Source organism: Sebastes fasciatus, chromosome 3, assembly GCF_043250625.1.
Source record: "Sebastes fasciatus isolate fSebFas1 chromosome 3, fSebFas1.pri, whole genome shotgun sequence".
NCBI classification, from domain to species: domain Eukaryota; kingdom Metazoa; phylum Chordata; class Actinopteri; order Perciformes; family Sebastidae; genus Sebastes; species Sebastes fasciatus.
This window is the reverse complement of record NC_133797.1, coordinates 11,598,523-11,620,713: the sequence shown is the minus strand read 5'-3', so window position 1 is coordinate 11,620,713 and position 22,191 is coordinate 11,598,523. Positions and strand designations below refer to the sequence as shown.

At 42.4% G+C, this 22,191-nt stretch overlaps 2 protein-coding genes across 3 annotated transcripts in view; both read left to right on the top strand.

Moving 5' to 3' along the window:
- Positions 1-12: 12 nt before the first annotated feature.
- LOC141764032 (sodium-independent sulfate anion transporter-like) lies at positions 13-13,325 on the top strand. Its single transcript, XM_074628933.1, has 15 exons — positions 13-153; positions 1,984-2,235; positions 2,348-2,582; positions 4,214-4,406; positions 5,604-5,689; positions 7,311-7,533; positions 8,073-8,251; positions 8,366-8,438; positions 8,976-9,087; positions 9,174-9,229; positions 10,483-10,623; positions 10,725-10,852; positions 12,009-12,108; positions 12,216-12,349; positions 12,549-13,325. The coding sequence occupies exons 3-15, from the start codon at positions 2,379-2,381 to the stop codon at positions 12,654-12,656; spliced, it is 1,737 nt and encodes a 578-aa protein (XP_074485034.1). The 5' UTR covers positions 13-153; positions 1,984-2,235; positions 2,348-2,378; the 3' UTR covers positions 12,657-13,325.
- A 1,988-nt stretch (positions 13,326-15,313) lies between these two features.
- Positions 15,314-22,191, top strand: part of LOC141764024 (scavenger receptor cysteine-rich domain-containing protein DMBT1-like) — a 32,816-nt gene continuing 25,938 nt past the window's right edge. For both annotated transcript variants that reach the window (XM_074628920.1, XM_074628919.1), the window contains exons 1-3: positions 15,314-15,514; positions 21,272-21,369; positions 21,459-21,550. In XM_074628920.1, the coding sequence (XP_074485021.1) occupies positions 15,329-15,514; positions 21,272-21,369; positions 21,459-21,550 (376 nt within the window). In that variant the 5' untranslated portion in view covers positions 15,314-15,328. The remainder of the gene's footprint in view (positions 15,515-21,271; positions 21,370-21,458; positions 21,551-22,191) is intronic.

Genomic DNA, 22,191 nt, shown 5'->3' with positions numbered 1-22,191 from the left:
ACCAGGAACTTTAGTCTCGCGCTTCATCAGCAAAATGATGACATAGATTTTAGGAAGTGGTTTTACGCTTTACTTAAGAGAACAAGAGACAGAAAAAGGACCTGAAAATCACAGCTGAGCCTGGGAATAATAAAGAGGAAGACCTCAGCTTTAGTAAGAGTTTCTGTTATATTCTATTGTGTTGTTTCTGCTATTCTGTGTTATGCTATTCTGTTGTGTAGTTCTGCCCTATTGTTTTGTTTTTTATTTAATGAGCTCTAATATGTTCCATTGTTTTCTATTAATTTTGTATTGCATTGCTTTTCTGCTATTCTATGTTATTGTGTAGCATTTTCTACTCTGTTCTATTCTGTTGTTTTCTATTCCATTTTATTGCATTGCTTTTCTGCTCAATTCTATTCTATTGTATTTGTATTGTTTAGTTTTAGATTTCTACTGTTTTTCTCTTCTATTTTTCCCCTGCTCTATTATTCTATTGTGTAGTGTTTTCTATTCTGTTCTATTGTCATTTTTCTATTTTATTGTGTTGTTTTTTCATTTTATTCTATTGTGTTGTTTCTACTATTCTATTTTATGCTATTCTGTTGTGTAGCCGAGTATTCTGTTTTATAGTGTTTTTCTGCCCTATTGTTTTGTTTTCTATTTTATAAGCTCTAATATATTCTATTGTTTTCTATTACATTTTTATTGCATTGCTTTTCAGCTATTCTATTTTATTGTGTAGCATTTTCTACTCTGATCTATTGTTATTTTTCCATTTTATTATGTTGTTTTTTCCTGCTCTATTATTCTATTCTGTTCTATTGTTATTTTTCTATTTTATTGTGTTGTTTTTTCATTTTATTTTATTGTGTTGTTGTTCTGCTCTAGATTATTCTCTTCCTTACTATTCTATCTTAATTTATTTCATTCTGTTTGTTCCAGTCACACAGCTATTTAATTTAAATCATTCATGTTCTTCCACTTTGTCAATGAAACATACTAATGTTCAATCTATTTTAGTAAAATATTATTATGGTTTAATACCTCCCTTAATTTTTATTTAAAAACTAAATATTGTAACTTGCACACTTTGTTAATGTTTATACAATAATATGTTATTCTATGTTTATATTTTACATTTGTTATAATAGTTGTAGTAGTCAGGTATGTGTATAGTGTATTCTAATATTCTTTATATTGTGTATTCTATAGATATATTTCTCTGGTGTTGATATGTAGATTTTATTTACTGTTTCGGTGCATTGCCTATCTATCTATCTATCTATCTATCTAAAGCCTTCGTAAACATATTATAGGACACAATGACAGATAAATAAAACATCACACTGTAAGATGAAGCTACTGGTATCTCACAGAACACTGAGGAATATGTGAGGGATTATTTCTTTGTCTGGGAGTTTTATGGCTTGTGAGTGATTGTGAAGGACAAAGTAGTGGCTGTTGTAAAACGATCACTGTTCAGAGACAGGTATGCAGAGCACTTACCTGTCATCTGATCATCATGTGATTATAAAGGCAAGGCAAGGCAGCTTTATTTGTATAGCACATTTCAGCAACAGGGCAATTCAAAGTGCTTTACATAAATATTCAAGAACATTGCGACAAAGTGCAAAAGAACATTAAGACATAATTAAAACAGTTATAAAAACAAAAAAACATTAAATATTAGAAAATAAAACAAGCTAAAAATAAAAGCTAGGATCAAAGCTAAAGTAGAGTATAACACACGAGTAAAAGCTGTAATGCAGTATAAGATCATTATCTGGTTTAATAAAAGGCAGCAGCAAACAAGAAAGTTTTAAGCTTTAATTTAAAAGAACTCAGAGTTGGAGTTGGTCCTGCAGGTTTCTATAAAGACCTCAAAACTCATTAAGGTCAAGGTTCACAGAAAGACACATGGAATATCTGTCCTCAGGCATCCTGGCAGCTTGCAAGTGAGTTGATTGAAGACTTTATGTTGTATTTTTTTCCTATGCACAGATCACAGCATGCATCTGCAGATATGGCGTCCACTTTCTTTGGTGTGCTGTGTGTTTGTCCAGAAAAGCACACAGACAAACTGACACATGCACACAGAGCACACCATTGTTGTGTTTCCCTGAACACTGTGTCTGTCGGGAAAGAGGAGGCAAACCAAAGCCGGAGGCAAACCAAAGCCAGAGGAACCAAGCTGCACTTCCCGAAAGCCGATGAGTGACATTTAAAGCGGAGGAGGAAACTTTATCACTTTGTGTAAGTGGCTTTCTGAAATCAGCCTACTCATGTTCACATTTCAATATGTAAAATACCTTTGTGCACCTTGCTGCTGTCTCTTCATCTTTTCCGTTGTCTTCATCCTCTCCAGGTTCTCCTTCCTCACCTGCAATCCTTGTGCGATGGAGCGGCCTCTGCTGGGCCGAGTGTTAGCCCGGGGCTGCTGCTCCTACAGCACCCTGAAGGCCTGGCTGCCAATCCTCTCCTGGCTGCCCAGGTACAAGCTGAAGTGGCTTCAGATGGACCTGCTCGCAGGCCTCACCGTCGGGCTTACGACTATACCGCAGGCTCTGGCTTATGCCGAAGTAGCCGGCCTTCCTGTGCAGGTGAATCCAAGCTGGGTTGTCTGTGGAGGTTCATCTTCCATTTAGATTCAACTCTCTCCAGATATCTCAGCCGGGATGGGTTCAATCATCAATTTGTTAAAATCATCTTGTTCCAATTAAGGCTGTCAAAGTTAACGTGATAATAACACGTTAACACAAATTAATTTTAACGCCACTAATTTCTTTAATGCATTAACGCAACTTGTGCTATTTAGCTTGTAGCGAGCTCAGTTTTAAAGCTAGACTGAAGCATCATATGAAACTAGAAAACCTAAGGAATCCATTGGTACCAAGTATGTCATAGTAGCTTGTCGCGAAGGAGGATAAATGACGCTCCAAATTTCCGCTAAATTTTGGCGGGCAAAAACTGGCATGCCCATTTTCAAAGGGGTCCCTTGACCTCTGACCTCAAGATATGTGAATGAAAATGGGTTCTATGGGTACCCACGAGTCTCCCCTTTACAGACATGCCCACTTTATGATAATCACGTGCAGTTTGGGGCAAGTCATAGTCAAGTCAGCACACTGACACACTGACAGCTGTTGTTGCCTGTTGGGCTGCAGTTTGCCATGTTATGATTTGAGCATATTCTTTATGCTAAATGCAGTACCTGTGAGGGTTTCTGGACAATATTTGTCATTGTTTTATGTTGTTAATTGATTTCCAATAATAAATATATACATACATTTGCATAAACTATGCAATTAACTATGGACAGTAAAATCGATTGACAGCCCTAGTTCCAATATTCTTTATTTGGATCAATAATTACCTTCCACAAAGTGGTCGCTAGTTTTACGGGTGTCCAGTAAAACTTCCAGAAAGAATTAAATGAACAAAAGAAAGGAACAAGTGTGCGTCCCCTCCATATGTTTTGTCTCTTCTCTGCTGCAGAGAGAGATCATGGTGTCGTCTATCAGTAACATCCTGTATCATTCTGTTCAGTTTTCGCTGATGCTTTTCTTTATTTATTGATCATTACAGCTGAAACAATTAGTTGGCAGACAGAATATTAATCGACAATTATTTTGGGAGTCAATCAATTGTCATATTTCAAGCAAAAAGGCCAAACATTTTCTCGAATGGGAGGATTTGCTGCCTTTCTTCTGTCTTATATCATTGTTGAATATCTGTGGGTTCTGAACTGTAACAAGATGATGTCAACTTGTCAAGTCATTTTTCACTATTTTCTGACCGATTAATTGAGAAAATAATCAAGGTTAAAGATCTCTTCCAGACGTGTTCTAAGATATCTAAAAATGCTCTTAAAATGACATCTTTTCCTTCTCCATCATTGAAAAATCCTGAATCTATGAGTATGCAAATATTTTTTTGATTTCATAAGTTTAACTGCTGGCCTGGTTTCCACATCACACTTCTGCATTTTGCATATTGACCCATGATTGGCTTTCAAACTAGTTGTGATGTCACAAAATCCTGCTTGTACGTACCCGTGTTAAACTCACATTTGAGGTGAGCACAGAGAAACTTTCTACACTTCAGCAGACGAATGTGAAACAAATGTTCATAGTTTCAAACTCTGGTGAAGCAACAAGATGAAAAACACATTTTTGAGTGGAGAGGTACTGTAATGAAAATCAGCTGAAACTAAAAGCCTTTCTCTCCACAGTACGGCCTCTACTCTGCCTTCATGGGGGGGTTTGTCTACACCCTCCTGGGGACCTCTAAGGATGTGACACTGGGTCCCACGGCCATCATGTCCCTCCTGTGTTTCTCCGTGGTGGGGGGGCAGCCACACCGAGCCGTGCTGCTCACCCTCCTCTGTGGACTCATCCAGGCTGTAATGGCATTGCTGAGATTAGGTGATTAGGGGGAGGGCTGCTGAGGTCATGTGAAAACCTTATGACACTAGTTTTTGGGGATTTCTTAACTTAGTTGACACTCGTGAGCCGAGTGGATGAAAATACAAAAAGCAGTTTTAGCAAAATTATTCACAATGTGACACATTATTTTCACCCGATAGCAATGATAATTTGGCGTTGTATCTTCCAGTCTGTAAAATTTAGTGTGATCTCTGTATCAAAACCTGATATAATAGTATAACAATATTAGAAAGGAATAGTTTAGGTTATGTTAAGGCAGTGTTTTTCAACCTGGGGTCTGGGCCCCACTAAGGGGGGGCACCAAAGATTACAGGGGGTGTGCCAGGATTTGTCTGCTCTGAGGTTGTCAAAATTAGATTTACTCATGTATAACTAAAATCATAATAACACATGTGTATAAGTCTGTATATAAAACTATTTAAAAAGATATATTTTTTTGCTACTTAGTAGCAAAATCGAATGAAATATTCTGCTTCAATCCATATTTGTTGGCGTTTAGCCTTTCAAATACAACACTTTCACTGCTCTCCCGCTTGAAGCATACAAAGGGAGGCTGGCACCTGTATTAACGGGGCGCTCCAGCAGCAATCTAACAACACCATAAATTACATTAATTTAACCACAATAACAAAAAAGTATTTTGGCTCAAACACTATTGACAAAAGTAAAGTAAAGTTGTTGTGACAAAAAAGATCATATTACGTGTCTGCGTTCACTTGGTGAATCCGTCAAGACGTCGTCACTTTATTTATGTTGATGAAACTGATGAGTTATATTCATTAAAGAAAGTTGATTTAATAAAAAAAAAAGACAATCATTTAATAGACTGAATCACTTTATTCAAATTGAGTATTTTGTTCGAAGATTTGTAATTTTCTTTTAGGGCGATGACGTCGGGGAGGTTCAGCTTTTCTTAGATACAAGTAGGGGGGGCTTCAAGGAAAATAGGTTGATAACCAGTGTGTTAAGGGACAGAGCTGCAGAGACTGTGAGGAAACAGGAGATTAGTTAGTGAGTGCAGGAGAGCCACTTCCTTTCATCACGTCTACGACTTCCTGAGCTTAACCACACACCATTTCTGTGAAGTCTGCACATCTCTCAACCATGCTTTTTTTTTTGCTCAAAGTCAGTGTCGTGGATCTGTAAATCATTCATTGCTTTGCTTGCCTTCTGCAGGTTTCTTGCTGGACTTCATCTCTTTCCCTGTAATAAAAGGCTTCACTTGTGCTGCTGCGGTAACCATTGGCTTTGGCCAGGTCAAGGTGAGAGTTAAACACATGCACACACTTGTCACACACAGCAAAAGAAACAACAACAACATAGACGTCTACGAGACCACCAGTTACCAGCTCCTGTACTCATTAACATAAATGTCAAAGATATGTTTGAGGTCATTTAGAAACAGTGTCTGATAGGTAGGTTGTCCAACAGAAAGCACTGACAGTTGTATTTTTCAGCTGTAAAATGTCCCGCTCAGTGACAATTCTTTAAAGTAAGAGATCCTTTTAAAAAAGTGTAGTTGTTTTTATGTGTTAATGTAAAAAAAATAAAAAATGTCTAATACATTTTCGGATTTTTCTATATTATATTATTATCTATATTGATAGTATCGGTATCAGCGTAGCTCCACAGCATACAGTTTACAGAACAGTGAGGTCTCGTTCAGATGATGGTGAGAGTGCATCTATAACTTCCTGATTTAGGAGCAGCATTTTGATGAGATCTATGTTGAATCGGGAAACTGCTGAACCATTTCTAGTATTTAAAATAGGGCTGTCCATCAATTAAAATATTTAATCATGATGGTCCATAGTTAATCACGAATAATCGTTAATTAATCACGCATTTTTTATCTATTCAAAATGTACCTTGGGTGAGTGGGCAAATATGCTGCTTTATATGTATATATGTATTATTGGAAATCAGTTAACAACATAAAACAATGACAAATATTGTCCAGAAACCCTCACAGGTACTGCATTTAGCATAAAAAATATGTTCAAATCATAACATGGCAAACTGCAGCCCAACAGGCAACAACAGCTGTCAGTGTGTCAGTGTGCTGACTTGACTATGACTTGCCCCAAACTGCATGTGATTATCATAAAGTGGGCATGTCTGTAAAGGGGAGACTCGTGGGTACCCATAGAACCCATTTTCAGGTCAAGGGACCACTTTGAAAATGGACATGCAAGTTTTGCCCCGACAAAATTTAGAGTATGTTTTAATCGCTATTTATCCTCCTTTGTGACAAGCTAGTATGACATGGTTGGTACCAATGGATTCTTTAGGTTTTTTAGTTTCATATGTTGCCAGTATCTTCAGTCTAGCTTTAAAACTGAGCCCACTACAACCTAAAAATTGCAAGTTGCGTTAATGTGTTGAAGACATTAGTAGCGTTAAAACCAATTTGCGTAAATGCTCTATTATTGCATTAACTTTGACAGCCCTGATTTAAAGTGAGACTATATAACATTTGTAAGAAGAAATAACACTGTCTTGCTCTTAACACTTTGTTCAATTAGATACACAACAGGGTTTCACTGCTGCAGCCTTACTATGTCTGGTGTGACCAGCAGCTTACGGTGGCTGGTTTTCTGTATAATGGATTGCTCAGTATCAGTCAGTCAAGTGAAATAGGTTCACTTTAACTGGGGCACATCATCTTTCCTAATCTCTACTGCTGCTTCTACAGTTTTAATCTATAAAGTGGAAAGATTTACTCCCCTCGACCAAACACTGAAACTGAAGGAATATAATTAAAAGAACAGGTTAATTGATTTGGGTATGCAAACTCATTTTGCAGGTACTGTTTTTATCTAAAAAGCAAAGAGAGAGAGAGAGAGAGACCAGATCTACAACTCTTGTTCTTTCTGTTTCTAGAATATTCTGGGACTCCAGGGCATTCCCCACGAGTTCTTCCTGGAGGTTTACTATACCTTCTACAAGATCCCAGAAGCCAGGATAGGCGATGTGGTGCTGGGTCTGCTTTGTCTTGCTCTGCTCGTCATGTTGACGTTCATGAAGACGAGTCTGGGCCCTGACAGTGACGACGTTCCCGCCTGCTCCAAAGTCGCCAGGAAACTAGTGTGGACTGTTGCTACCAGTCAGTACCTGTGTGGTTGTGACCGTGTGTCTTTGTGCGTGTGAGTGTGTATGGGTCTCCTGTGTTTTACAAAGGATTAAGAAACACGAATAGCTAAAAAACAACATTAAAGGGGAACACCACCTAATTCAAGAATTCCAATATGTTATTTCCACGGCCTAGGAAAGTCCAATCAATATTTGTGACCATGGAGCAGTTCCACACTTTATACTAGGGCTGTCAAAGTTAACGCAATAACAACGCATGTTATCCAAATTAAATATTTTAATCAGTTGACAGCCCTACTTTATACCCTATGACATCACAAGTTTGAGTTTTAGCACTCTACTTTTGGGATTTGGGAGATAGTTGTTCATGTTAACTAATATTTTTTTAACTGTCTTAGACCATAGGAATGACATGAATGAATTTTGAAAATGGGCATACTTCCCCTTGTTTAACTGTCTATTATTATTTCATTTGTTATGAATGAATGGAGTTCCAGGATGCAGATATCTTTATCATAATCAATGTGTTCATGTCTTCTCTGTCCTGGTCAGTGCGTAACGCTCTGGTGGTCGTGGCTGCATCCTTCGTAGCGTTCTCCTGGAACGCTTATGGCCATCCCGTGTTTACAGTCACTGGGAAAACTTCCCAGGGGCTCCCGCCGTTCACGCCCCCACCCACCTCGGACACCACAGCCAACGGCACCGTCGTCTCCTTTGGAGAGATTGTAGAGGTAAGGAGCAGAGAGCAGTGAATCTGACTGAGTTGCAACTTTCACTTCCTAAATTTTTTCCAGTTCACAAATAGAGCAGCTGACTAGGCAGTCATCTCTGTGTGTTTTGTGCAGGACTTTGGAGGAGGGCTTGCTGTGATTCCTTTAATGGGTCTGTTGGAGAGCATCGCTATTGCTAAAGCTTTTGGTAAGTGTTTTTAGTCACGCTAGCAGCGTGGTTGCAGGGATGGCAATGACGGTCTGTCAGTTGGTCGGTCCACCACTTTTGTCCAGACTGAAATATCTCAGATGGATTTCCATGGATGAAGCCTTATAACAATGTTGATCCCCCGGCTTTTCCTCCAGCACCACAATGAGGTTGATATTTGTGCTTCCAAGTGAAATGTCTCGACAACTGTTGAATGGATCGCCATGAAATTTGGTACAGACATTAACGCCCCCCTCAGGATGACTTGTAATAACTTTGGCGATCCCTTAACTCAGTGGTTCCAAAACGTTGGTCTGGTCTTAGGGGGGTGCCTTTCCAGCTTCTTCAAGAAGTCATAATGGGTTGATGCAAACCCACTTATTATTAGAATTGGAGACTTTATATAAACATTTTATAAAACATGTTGCACTTCATTTTGTCACACACCACACCAGCATTAGAGATAATCAAGGCAGCCAAAGAATGAGTGTTTCATCAGACTGAACTGATTGGTTTTAACTTCCTGTTCCTCCTCAGCCAGTCAGAACGACTACAGAATTGATGCCAACCAGGAGCTGCTGGCAATTGGTTTGACCAACATCATGGGCTCCTTTGTGTCGGCCTACCCGGTCACTGGCAGCTTTGGGAGGTGAGAGACAGAGGGAGAGAGACAAAGCAACAGAGAGAGCTCCAATGTCTAATGTTTACAGCGTCATGTTTTTTCCTCACATCCAGGACAGCAGTGAACTCCCAGACTGGTGTTTGCACTCCAGCTGGAGGGATCATCACCAGTGAGTCCTGACACATTCAGCTTTTACTGTATCTCTTCCGCCCTCTTGTGGTGATCCACACTTCACATTTCTCTGTTTCCATGCTTCCTTTTCTCTCTCTCTCTCTCTCTCTCTCTCTCTCTCTCTCTCTCTCTCTCTCTCTCTCTCTCTCTCTCTCTCTCTCTCTCTCTCTCTCTCTCTCTCTCTCTCTCTCTCTGTTGAGATGTCTTAAGTGTTGACATGGAGGTCAGAGGTAGTGTGTTAAAGGAGAACTGGCTTTAGTAGACATGACAACAGAGACAACAGAGTAGGGGTGTTTTGATATACTGGTATTGATGATAACTGACATTTAAGAAATGAAATATTGATATCATGTTAATAATACACATATAATAATAATATTGTTCAAATATCTGTCCCTGTGATTTGTTTCAGTTGGCAAGGATAATTGTTAGTGTAATTGTTCTTTTTGTACGCTTTTGTACAGTTATGGTTACAGACTCTCCACCTCCCTGCACTCATATTTTGAGTGTAATTCATTTACCAAAAAAGAGACAAAGCACACAATAAACAAAGTTAAAGAGGACTTATCATTCTTATTTTCATGTGTTTCTACTAGAACATGTTTACATGATTTAATGTTCAAAAAACGCTTTACTTTTCTCACACCGGCTGGTCTGCAGCACCTCTTTTCTCCTGTGCTGGCACCTCTCAAAAATCCCTCTCTGCTCTGATTGGTCAGCTGGCCCACTGTTGTGATTGGTCAACCAAACTCTTCAGACTCTGTTCCAGCTCCACTCTAACTAGCTTTGTTTGAGGGCGTGCTAAACTAGCCACTAGGCAAAGTGTGTTACTTGGTGACATCACCACGTTACGGAAGAAAAGGCAGGATTTCAATCAAGTAATTTCAGGCAGTTCAGGAGCAGTGTTTCTGTGGGTGAGAGTAACTCCCTTTCGCCTGGACTTTATAACTTTGCAGACCTTTTACATGCACAAAAAACGATATAACATACTAAAGGAAAGGGAAAAAGCACAAAAGCATAATAGGTCCTCTTTAATCAAGATAGCATAACACAGTGTAATCTGTTGAAAGACCTCCAATTTGTTTTTAGCTTTAACTGGTTCAATTCAACATCACAAAACACAAAGATTTTTTTTTTTTAATTTTAAGTTATCGCATGGAACAACAAAAAAAGCAATTTCTCACATAATATGTGACATTTCCATTCTCTCTCTTTCTCTCTCTTTCTCTCTGTGTGTGTGTGTTTGTTCAGGTGTGATAGTGTTGCTTTCCCTGGCGTTCCTCATGCCGGCCTTCTACTACATCCCCAAAGCTTCTTTAGCTGCTGTTATCATCTGTGCGGTAGCTCCCATGGTGGATTATGGAGTCGTGGCTAAGATGTGGAGGATACGCAGTAGGTGTCTTCTCTCTTTTGTTTTTGTTTTTTTAACTTAAGTGTGTTTCACGTATATTTGTTTGTTTAATTGTGGTCTCGTGCTCGCGTGTCTCCCACAGAGCTGGACCTGCTGCCTTTTGTTGTTACGTTCCTGATGAGTTTCTGGCAGGTGCAGTACGGCATCATAGGAGGTATAGCTGTATCTGGAGCCCTGCTGCTGTACAACACGGCAAGACCCCAGATAAAGGTACCATCATGTTCTGCACAGGACTGTGTGTGTGCGTGAGTGTGACACTCTAAGGAAGGGAAACATATTTAGCCTTTCAAAGCCAGCAAACAAATGTCACTTTGATTGTTTCCTGTAAAGGTCCAATAATCAGTTGCTTGGGTTAGAGGTGATTTGTTACTAAACTTGACTACTATTACTATTGTTTTTCAGGGATTTAAAGGTGCTATTAATAACGTTGATAACATTCAGCCACTAGATGTCACATTCTCCCTCCCCCGTTTCATTGCATTTACTTCACAACAAGTCATTGCCAGTTTGTTGCAAAACCTGCATATTTTATGGGCGAGTGGAGTGAGACTCAGACATGTGATACCAACGTTGTTATACTATTGGCTCACAAGCCTTGTTAGAAGTGGGAACCAAACATCGGATATCTTCCACAGAGATAAACAAAACATTAATTTTGGACCCGTCAAAATTTTTAAAATGCTTAATTCACAATTATAAGTATTTTTTTTGTAGGAAAAGCCATACTTTTATTCGGCACCTTTCTAAAGGCTCTGTGGATGTTTTTTTTAATTTTTTTATAAATGATTTGTCTGTATAAAAATGTTATCATCAAGACCTTTAATTCACTGGATTAGCCCAAAACACAACACAACAATTTCTCAATGTAATATAAAATAACAAAAACCATGGTAGCATAATATGATATTTTTATCCATATCCCCCACCTGTAGTTACACAGGCGGGGAAAGTCACATGGAGATATTTGCAATGCAGCACAGCAGAGTTCAGAGAAATATGATTTTCTAAAAAAAAAATCGAAGTTGATTATCAGATTTTGGTACCTTCAGCAGGGGCATCTTTATAAGTGTGACATTTGAATCAACAGTCAGAAGTGGCAGAGCTACTCTCCTCTACCAGTTTCTACCTTTAACAACCGCCTCAATAGACTAGAGAGGTGCACATTTTGGCATTAACTCTTGCTCTTCCTCTGTGAAATACTGGAATTCACTAACTCCAGTAGAATAAGATGAGGATGTAGGCAATGTGGGTACAACAAAAAGGCCAAAGGGCTGCTGGAGTGTGAACATCATATAATCATGGTATCTTAATGGTGCAAGAGTAACAGATTGTTTCTGTGTCAACAACGTGTTCCTGTTATGTGCAGGTGTCTGATCACGGTGTGCTGGTGATGGAGTTGGGCAGTGGACTCAGCTTTCCTGCCACAGAGTATCTCAGCCACATCATACACACTCAGGCTCTGCAGGGTAATGGTTTGTTTCATAGTCTCTTTGTTTAGAGGACCCTTGCACTCTCTTGACACTCTCTTTAAGTTTTTCCTCCTGTCTTTCTCCCCTTAACGTGTGTCCCCCAGCGTCTCCTCCACGGTCAGTGGTCCTGGATTGCCATCATGTCAGCACCATAGATTACACAGTGATCAGCGAGCTCAGGGACCTGCTGAGGCAGTTCAAACTACGAGAAGTGCAGCTGGTCTTTTCCAGATTGCAGGTACGACCTTCAGCCCTCACTGATTCACAGATTATTGTCCCTTAAGGTTTTCTTTCAAGAGGAATGTTGATTAAGGATTTCAAAATAAAATGCCTTTTTGTTTGGGGCCAGAATTCAGTTCTTATAACAACACAACCAAACAAAATACACGTTCGTCCCTCTGTATTTATCTCGGTATCTGTGTTCCTCCCGCCTTTAGCCCTCTGTCCTGGAGCTTCTCCTAGCAGCTGATCTGCAGGGCTTCAGGTATTCAGACAGCGTGGAGGCGGCGCTGCAGATGGAGTCGGAGAGCCTCCTCAATGAATGACACAAAAAACGATCAGTCTGTGATTAATGGGCCGTTATGAAGTTGAAAAGTGAAGTGAACTACCTCCAGCAACTAATACAGTGGCTGTTACAGTAGGTGTACGGCTAAACTTGACTTTGGAAATCACTGTGGGATCTCTGAGATTACGGCACTACATTACCATCGCACAACATACTGTGTTTTATAGCATTTCCTAGGCTATTGGGGGACATAATGCTTTTGTATAAATGAAGAGGTAATGAGAGAAATAATATTACTGAAATATATATTTTTATTAACAGAGAACTCCCTCTGTTATGTTTTAGGGCTGAAGGTGACAAGTGGGCTTGCAGAGACCAAATCTGAATTTACACAATAAGAATAATGTGTGAATAATGAACAGAGCAAAGTGAACACATGTGCCACCTGTCATTATTTATTTATCTATGTAAAAGGAAATGTAAGGTGATTGGTTTCTATTTTTTTTTTTATGTTGGAAACAAAATGTTGCCAAGCCAGTGGCAAAATGGTTTTAATTGACTCATCACAATGATTTAATTACTTTATTAACCAGAATCACCACATCTACACGAGGATTTTTACTGAATAAAAAGTTTCCATTTTCATATGTATGCATGTGTGTTTGTGTGAGTCTGTTTGTGTTCTAATAAAGGCACCTGATTTGTCCCAGCATCAGCTCTTTGCTCGCAGTATTTTCAAGCTGAAAAGCAACCTGAGACAACCTACTGACATGAGGTTGCATTTGTTTTATACAGTATTTGTTACTAAATTAGGTCACTTTGCTGAGATCAGTTTTCACTTTGATGTTAAGCATGTTTCTGGTGATCAGTGTCAAAAAAACATTGTTGTATCAAATACAAAATGTACTCAAACTGTCAATGACAAATTTGCAAAAAGTAACTTATGTAAGTTACCACACCTGTTGATCGTAAAGTCCAGCCCTTCAGCGGCAAACAAGCTGGTTTCACATGTGCAAAAGCAGGAAGTGTTTTCTTCATCCATCATCCTGACCCCGTATTCCATCGACTGTGTCCAGCTTTAGTAATTATTAACCAGGCTGTTCAGAGACCAGTGAAAATATAAAGATGTGCCTTGTCTGGCTTCTTCCATTCACTTCACCATCAGGTGTCCTATCAGTTCTGCATGGTCATCTTGAGAAACTGTGTTCATCTTAAATGCACGTCTTAAACACAAAGACTGAGTCTTTGCCAGCAGCATCAAAGCATCAAGCCACGTTCTTCAAGTCACAAGGAGTCAAACACCTGAAAGAACGTGACAACCTATTTTCTCAATCAGGATCAATGAATCCTACTGACTCAGGTGATCCCCTGACTTTTCCTCTTGCAGCAGGTCAAAGCTTTCACTTATCCTGTGAAAACTCAAAATCTATTAGTACAAAATGTATCTTACTAATTAACATGATACCTTGACTTTTCCTCATGTCTTCCTCAGGAGGAATTGTAATAACTTTGTCCAATGACTTTCCTCTAGAACCATCATTGTGTCAAAATGTTAATTTAGTCCAACACCATGATAGCATTGTCATTTTGAGTATGTTCGATATTGATGTTTGCATTTAGCTCAATAGAGAGCTGAAGTCCCGCCCCTTCCGGTGGACCCCATGGGACCTTATTTTGGAAAAACATTTAGTTTTGTGTGAAAACGCTCAGTGAACTACATCTCTTGTTTTGCACAATATACATTGCCAACTCTAGCCAGCTAGCTAACTTAGCTATGACCCCGCACGTTTTATCCAGCGACTCCGGGTCTTATCAGCCAAGGGGTGAAAGAACAAGCGAGACCTGTTGCTTTTGTGAGTACATGCCAGTACGAAACACACACAGGCATCGTAGCTTCAGCGAGAGATGTCACTTACGTGACTTTTGGTTGTGTAGTCTTTCTAATTACCTATTTTCACAATCTGATACTAAAACAGTTTTACAACACACAGACATTCGTGACTTGCAAAATTATGTTTTAAATTGACAAGCATCATATGTGTGATTTATGGCGCAATTCAAACGGGATAAAAAAAAAATTGTCTCTCGCCGTTGACTACCGTCACCATGATTTTGCCTCTCTATGCATATATGCCTAAGCACAGCCTCGCAGAGCTGCTGGCATGACTGACTCTTAGTTTTGTTTGCTTACGTTGTCATCACTGTCAATCAAGCTGAGTTTTAGGATAAACTCCTAATAAATAAGGCTGTTTTTTTCAGAACTTGATCTGTCATTGTTGCTTATTTAGTATTCTACATTATATAATATTTTTGTTATCAAGAAATACTTAAAATGTATAATCAATTTTTCAGAGGCTTTAAAGGTGCTAAATGCGAGATTGGAAACATTTCTATTGCCTCCACACGGCTCTCAACATGGCGACAGCTGAGCCGGCGGCTCGCAGCTAACAGCGCTGTTGCTTTTGTTTTCACAAAAGCAACACTGCTGACAGAGCTAACAGTGTTAACCTGGGGGGGAATCGGAGGATGGGTGCTATGCTTCTGGACGGCATTATCAGCTGTAACCGTCATATGAGAGGGAGAGCGACTTCATTCTCTGCTCAGGTAGACATTACTCCTCTATATCTTTACATAGTAAATAGTTGTTTTGCTGCTATATTAACGCTCTGAATCTCATATAGCGCACCTTCAAGGCCTCTGCTGGAGTGGTGTATGACATCTACACTAACCTACATCGTTGAGACGGCGAGGACCCTGGTCAAGAGACTGAATGGACACTGGACACCAGAACAATACCAGTGTACGCATCGACTGGGAAGGGGTCAAGTTGACCAGGAGTCAGTGGACAGACAGAGAAAGACACCAGAGACCATCTTTGAACACAGACAGGATCATATGGTAAGAACTAAGCAAAGCTAGGAAAGGAGTGTTATGGTAAGATGTTTTTTTTTTCTTTTCACACCTTCCACTATGTTGTTGAAATGGTTTAAAACAAAAATGCTATCACTATGGCAGGTCATATAAAAAACATATATTTATGACAAAGATCAAAACCAAGTCCAACTCTGTCACCATGTGTTAAGTTCTTTACTTTTGATTTTGATTATTTGACATCTTATCAGTGAAAGTGTTCGAGCTAATGTACTCAAATACATTGTGAGAAGTACACAAACCTAATGTGCTTTCTCAGCAGTGTTTCTGCCTTTGTGACTAAAAGTTGTATTTGAGTAAGGTTTTCTTTTTGAAAGATGAAGTGTTTGAATTGCTTTGTAGCTACTCTTTCAGTAATATGTAGAGAACACTATTGCACACAAGTACTTACCGACACAAAGTGCTATAAAATAACTCTCTTATCTTGTACAAAGCACTGAGTCAACTATTACCTAATAAAACACTTAAGAGGAAGTGAATTTAGAAAATAACAAGAATGGCCACAATGATTACAGCGATAAAAAATAACACACCAATATAATACAAACACAATAAATCAAATTGAGATTGTGAGAAAGGTCATCCACTCTAGTGTGCGGTGGTTTTCCATGTTTGTTCCCTACAGTGCAAGAGAGTTGCTCCTAATTTCAAAGATTGAAAAAAACAAACCTTTTTAAAGTCAGACAGTTAAATGTCATGTTCTGGCTGTGCCAGCTTATTATTATGAACTGTTGTGATTTTGGATTTGGTTTCTTATATATTATTCCGGTGTTTCCTGTTTTATTTTGGTGATTCACTCCTCCTGTGTCTTGTCTGGTTTGTACTTCCCTCCTTTGTGTGTTTTCCCGCCTTTTGTTGATTGTCTGCCCCGCCCTGATTTGTTTCACCTGTGTGTATCATGTCCTGTATTTAAGCCTGTGTGTTCCCCTCTGTCCTTGTCGGTTCGTCTTGTCTCCCCCAGTCCCGTCTACCTTGTCCTCCGTGTTCATTGTTTCCTCCAGCTCTGGTCTTAGTGTTCCTCCTGCCCGTGTTCTTGTATTCTCTGGTTAGTAGTTTTGTTTTGTTTCTCTGTTTGGTTTTTGGTATGATTTCTTTGTACTTTGTTCCCCTCCTTGTTTTTGTGGTTTTCTGGATTTTGTCAGCTTAATTAAAGCTCGCTTTTGTTTAAAGAACTTCCGTTCCTGCTGGTTACTCTGCGTTTGGGTCATATAGAAAACTCACCATACGACAGAACGAACCGACCAACCATAATGACCCCAGCAGAGAGCTTTTATGCCCATTTGGGCATCCGGATTCGGCCCGAGCATCAGCCTCAGCCCCGGCCTGTTGGCTTCCTGAGCTTCCGGCCCATGCCCCAGCAGTCAGCTAGCTCTAGGCTAGCATCAGCCCCGGATCGGTTCTTGGGAACCCGCCTTGCCCTGGGAGGCCCACGGAGTTTCCAGTCTGCTCCTCGCCATGCTGGCATCCAGGACACTAGCTTCGAGCCAGAGGTCATGCTAGGGGTGGGATCTCACAGAAGGAAGCGTGGGTCCCTCTCCTAAGTTGCTCAGTGTTCCATCCAAATCCAAGTCTACTCCTGTGTCGGAGGTCCGGCTGACCTCTGCTCCAAGTTTCCTGTCGGAGGTCAGGTCGACCTCTGCTCCACGCGTCCTGTCGGAGGCCCGGCCGACCTCTGCTCCAAGTTTCCTGTCGGAGGTCAGGTCGACCTCTGCTCCAAGCGTCCTGTCGGAGGTCCGGCAGACCTCTGCTCCAAGCGTCATGTCGGAGGTCCGGCCGACCTCTGCTCCAAGCGTCCTGTCGGAGGTCCGGTCGACCTCTGCTCCAAGTTTCCTGTCGGAGGTCAGGTCGACCTCTGCTCCAAGCGTCCTGTCGGAGGTCCGGCAGACCTCTGCTCCAAGCGTCATGTCGGAGGTCCGGCCGACCTCTGCTCCAAGCGTCCTGTCGGAGGTCCGGCCGACCCCTGCTCCACGTGTCCTGTCGGCGGTTCGGCCGACTCCTGCTCCACGTGTCCTGTCGGCGGTCCGGTCGACTCCTGTTCCAGGGGTCCTGTCGGCGGTCCGGCCGACTCCTGTTCCACGTGTCCTGTCGGCGGTCCGGCCGACTCCTGTTCCACGTGTCCTGTCGGCGGTCCGGCCGACTCCTGTTCCACGTGTCCTGTCGGCGGTCCGGTCGACTTCTGTTCCACGTGTCCTGTCGGCGGTCCGGCCGACTCCTGTTCCACGTGTCCTGTCGGGGGTCCGGCCGACTCCTGTTCCACGTGTTCTGTCGGGGGTCCGGCCGACTCCTGTTCCACGTGTTCTGTCGGGGGTCCGGCCGACTCCTGTTCCACGTGTTCTGTCGGGGGTCCGGCCGACTCCTGTTCCACGTGTTCTGTCGGGGGTCCGGCCGACTCCTGTTCCACGTGTTCTGTCGGGGGTCCGGCCGACTCCTGTTCCACGTGTTCTGTCGGGGGTCCGGCCGACTCCTGTTCCACGTGTTCTGTCGGGGGTCCGGCCGACTCCTGTTCCACGTGTTCTGTCGGGGGTCCGGCCGACTCCTGTTCCACGTGTTCTGTCGGGGGTCCGGCCGACTCCTGTTCCACGTGTTCTGTCGGGGGTCCGGCCGACTCCTGTTCCACGTGTTCTGTCGGGGGTCCGGCCGACTCCTGTTCCACGTGTTCTGTCGGGGGTCCGGCCGACTCCTGTTCCACGTGTTCTGTCGGGGGTCCGGCCGACTCCTGTTCCACGTGTTCTGTCGGGGGTCCGGCCGACTCCTGTTCCACGTGTTCTGTCGGGGGTCCGGCCGACTCCTGTTCCACGTGTTCTGTCGGGGGTCCGGCCGACTCCTGTTCCACGTGTTCTGTCGGGGGTCCGGCCGACTCCTGTTCCACGTGTTCTGTCGGGGGTCCGGCCGACTCCTGTTCCACGTGTTCTGTCGGGGGTCCGGCCGACTCCTGTTCCACGTGTTCTGTCGGGGGTCCGGCCGACTCCTGTTCCACGTGTTCTGTCGGGGGTCCGGCCGACTCCTGTTCCACGTGTTCTGTCGGGGGTCCGGTCGACCTCCGTTCCACGTCTCCTGTCGGGGGTCCGGTCGACCTGCGTTCCACGTCTCCTGTCGGGGGTCTGGCCGACCTCCGTTTCGGTAGGACCGCAACCGCCACCTCCTGTTTCGCCTGGGTTTCAGCCCAAAAACTGTGTTCCTGTGACTGCTGGGCCACAGTTCCAAGCCCCCGGGTTTCTTGGCTCTGTCTCTGCTCTGCCCCCGGGCCGTCCGCCTGAGTTCCCCGGCTCGAACTCTGCCCTGGCCCCGGGCCGCCCGCCCCAGTTCCCAGACTCTGTCCCGGTTCTGTCCCCGGGTCATCCACCGGAGTTTCTAGGCTCGGACTCTGCCCTGCCTCCGGGCCGTCCGCCCGAGTTCCCAGACTCTGTTCCGGTTCTGCCCCCGGGACGTCCGCCCGAGTTCCCAGACTCTGTCCCGGTTCTGCCCCCGGGACGTCCGCCCGAGTTCCCAGACTCTGTCCCGGTTCTGCCCCCGGGACGTCCGCCCGAGTTCCCAGACTCTGTCCCGGTTCTGCCCCCGGGACGTCCGCCCGAGTTCCCAGACTCTGTCCCGGTTCTGCCCCCGGGCCATCCGCCCGAGTTCCCAGACTCTGTCCCGGTTCTGCCCCCGAGTCATCTGCCGGAGTTTCCCGGCTCTGTCTCTGCTCTGCCCCCGGGCCGTCCGCCCGAGTTCCCAGGCTCTGTCCCGGTTTTGCCCTCGGGCCGTCCGCCTGAGATAATCGGTGCCCAAGGTTCCTGGAGTCCCTCCTCCGGACCCCCCTCCGCCCACCCGGTTCTGGTTGTGGAACGTCTGGGATCCGTCCCTTGAGGGGGGGGGCTATGTCATGTTCTGGCTGTGCCAGCTTATTATTATGAACTGTTGTGATTTTGGATTTGGTTTCTTATATATTATTCCGGTGTTTCCTGTTTTATTTTGGTGATTCACTCCTCCTGTGTCTTGTCTGGTTTGTACTTCCCTCCTTTGTGTGTTTTCCCGCCTTTTGTTGATTGTCTGCCCCGCCCTGATTTGTTTCACCTGTGTGTATCATGTCCTGTATTTAAGCCTGTGTGTTCCCCTCTGTCCTTGTCGGTTCGTCTTGTCTCCCCAGTCCCGTCTACCTTGTCCTCCGTGTTCATTGTTTCCTCCAGCTCTGGTCTTAGTGTTCCTCCTGCCCGTGTTCTTGTATTCTCTGGTTAGTAGTTTTGTTTTGTTTCTCTGTTTGGTTTTTGGTATGTTTTCTTTGTACTTTGTTCCCCTCCTTGTTTTTGTGGTTTTCTGGATTTTGTCAGCTTAATTAAAGCTCGCTTTTGTTTAAAGAACTTCCGTTCCTGCTGGTTACTCTGCGTTTGGGTCATATAGAAAACTCACCATACGACAGTTAAATGCATAATGCAGAACCATGAGACGGGGTCCAACCTGCACGTTATACAATAATAGCTACTTAGATGAGATGTGCGGTGCCAGAGTTTTGGGTTGATATTCACCTGATGTTTCCGTCAACAGAATCATCAAATGGTTGATATCTTTTGAAATCTATATTTATAACTGTATGTCCGCAATTCTTCCTTAGCCTTTTATTTGACAAAATAACCTTAAACCTGCTTTAGGCAAAATGTTTTTGGCATCATTGGGCATAAATTCCATAATAACCTTTCAGAATATTGTAATTCAAGTGTTCTGAGTGAAAACTAGACTTCTGCACCTCATGGCTCTATTGTCAAATCTAGCCCGTGACGGGAGACTCGCATGTCATTTCAGGGAGAGAGCGTTCCTATTGGCTGTGCTCCGGCTGGTGGGCGGTGCTTGGTATTTCCTCATCTGATCTCAGCATGGCTGCAGGGTCACAAAATTTCTAATTTTACAGCTAAACAGTACACTACAAGATGTTTATGAAAAGATGAGGCGAGAAATAGGCATTACAGTAACAGAATATTGATTCATATTTGATCAGCGCCGCCCAGTTTGACTGTTTGATCGGAGTTTGTGAGTGATTGACAGCTGCTCAGAGACAGCAAGGCTCCAGCTCGGCTCTGATTGGTTATTTTCCTCCGGTCTGTGAAATCTTCCAGATGCCATTAGGAGCACCGGAGGACCCTGGTCCGGAGGACACAGAGGCACATGATTTTTTTCAGATTACCTGTCTCATGCACTACTGTCAGAATATAGTGATGTTTTATAAAAATAGGTTTTTTTAAATCATATTTGCTCCAATCTCACCAACTGCAGCTTTAATTCATGGTCCACTTACAATTTCCAGAAATGGATGCCAGAGGCATTTGCTCAGTCAAACTGAGCAAGACTGTGAATGAAAACTGTGATGCAGTTAAAAGCTCTGGAAAAAGGTAGTAAGCGGACCTTGAGTTACGTTTTTTTTTTTTTTTTACAAGGTCAGGAATAAACTCAATATACTTTCCGGTATTTCAGTCACTGCTGTTGACAAAAGGTGGTTATAGATGGGAAAGCCGGTACATAAACATTGGACTGTACAAACTTAGACCAAAAGGTCTCCATTATGTTTCAACACTGACCTGAGATTGATTGTGGTACCAAAAAATGCATTGACTCAGGTCTTTGTTTTTGTGCCAGTTCTGTTTGAATTTGATCTTACTTTTGTCTTATTTTGATTAATAAGTAACTCTTTTGATGTCGTATGAATCGATGCTGTCAATGCTTCACCAATGACTGCTTCGTATGGTCCTTGAACAGAAAAACAGATGCTATAAATTCTCACACTCTCACTCGCTGGGGGATTTCAACATTCAACTCTTTCACCAACTCCTGGATTCCCACACAGTCTCTCTTAGGTAAGTAAAGACGGGCAGGGTAGTGGACTCTATGCGTGGTAGCGTCATTTGAAAATATGGTTTTAAGAGTTTTCTTTTGTCTTCTTCAGCCAGTTGGTGTCGTGGATGTGGTCCATAATGGGGGTGCCTGGGGGTTTGTTGTTGCTCCCAATTTTGCTGATTTTTACAGGAAGCACTTCAGGTAAACCGTCATATCTTTTCATTATGACACATATTTACTGTGTAATTGTACTTTCTCTTTAGAAAAAGAAAACCAACAACCTTAATTTACATATTTTTTTTTGTGGATATTTTTCTCCTTTTTGTGTCACATATGAGTGGGCTTCAATTAAAAGACTCAAAGATTGTAAACAGTCAATTGTACCCTAAAATGTATCCTTGAGTAGATTTAAGATAAGACATTTTATTTGGCACTATTAATGTTGCATATTCCTATCCCAGTGATTAACTGAAGCAATATCATACATTTACTTAAATATTACATGTTAAAGGGGAACTACGCCCATTTTCAAAATGTATACATGTTATTCCTATAGTCTAAGACAGTTTATTAGTAAACATGAACAACATCCAAAAACTAGAGAGCTAAAACTCAAACTTGATATGTCATTGGGTATAAAGTCTGGAGCTGCTCCGTAGACAATGAATGGGGAGAGATGTTCTAGATGACACTGAGAGCACCCAGGGGAATGATCTGAGTATATGGGAACATTTTCTGTTTCACAACTGACAACACAACAATAGAATAAAGATCATTTAGGTATAAAAAATAATAAATAAATAATAAATAAATAATTAAACTTTATGTGGGTCCACACAATC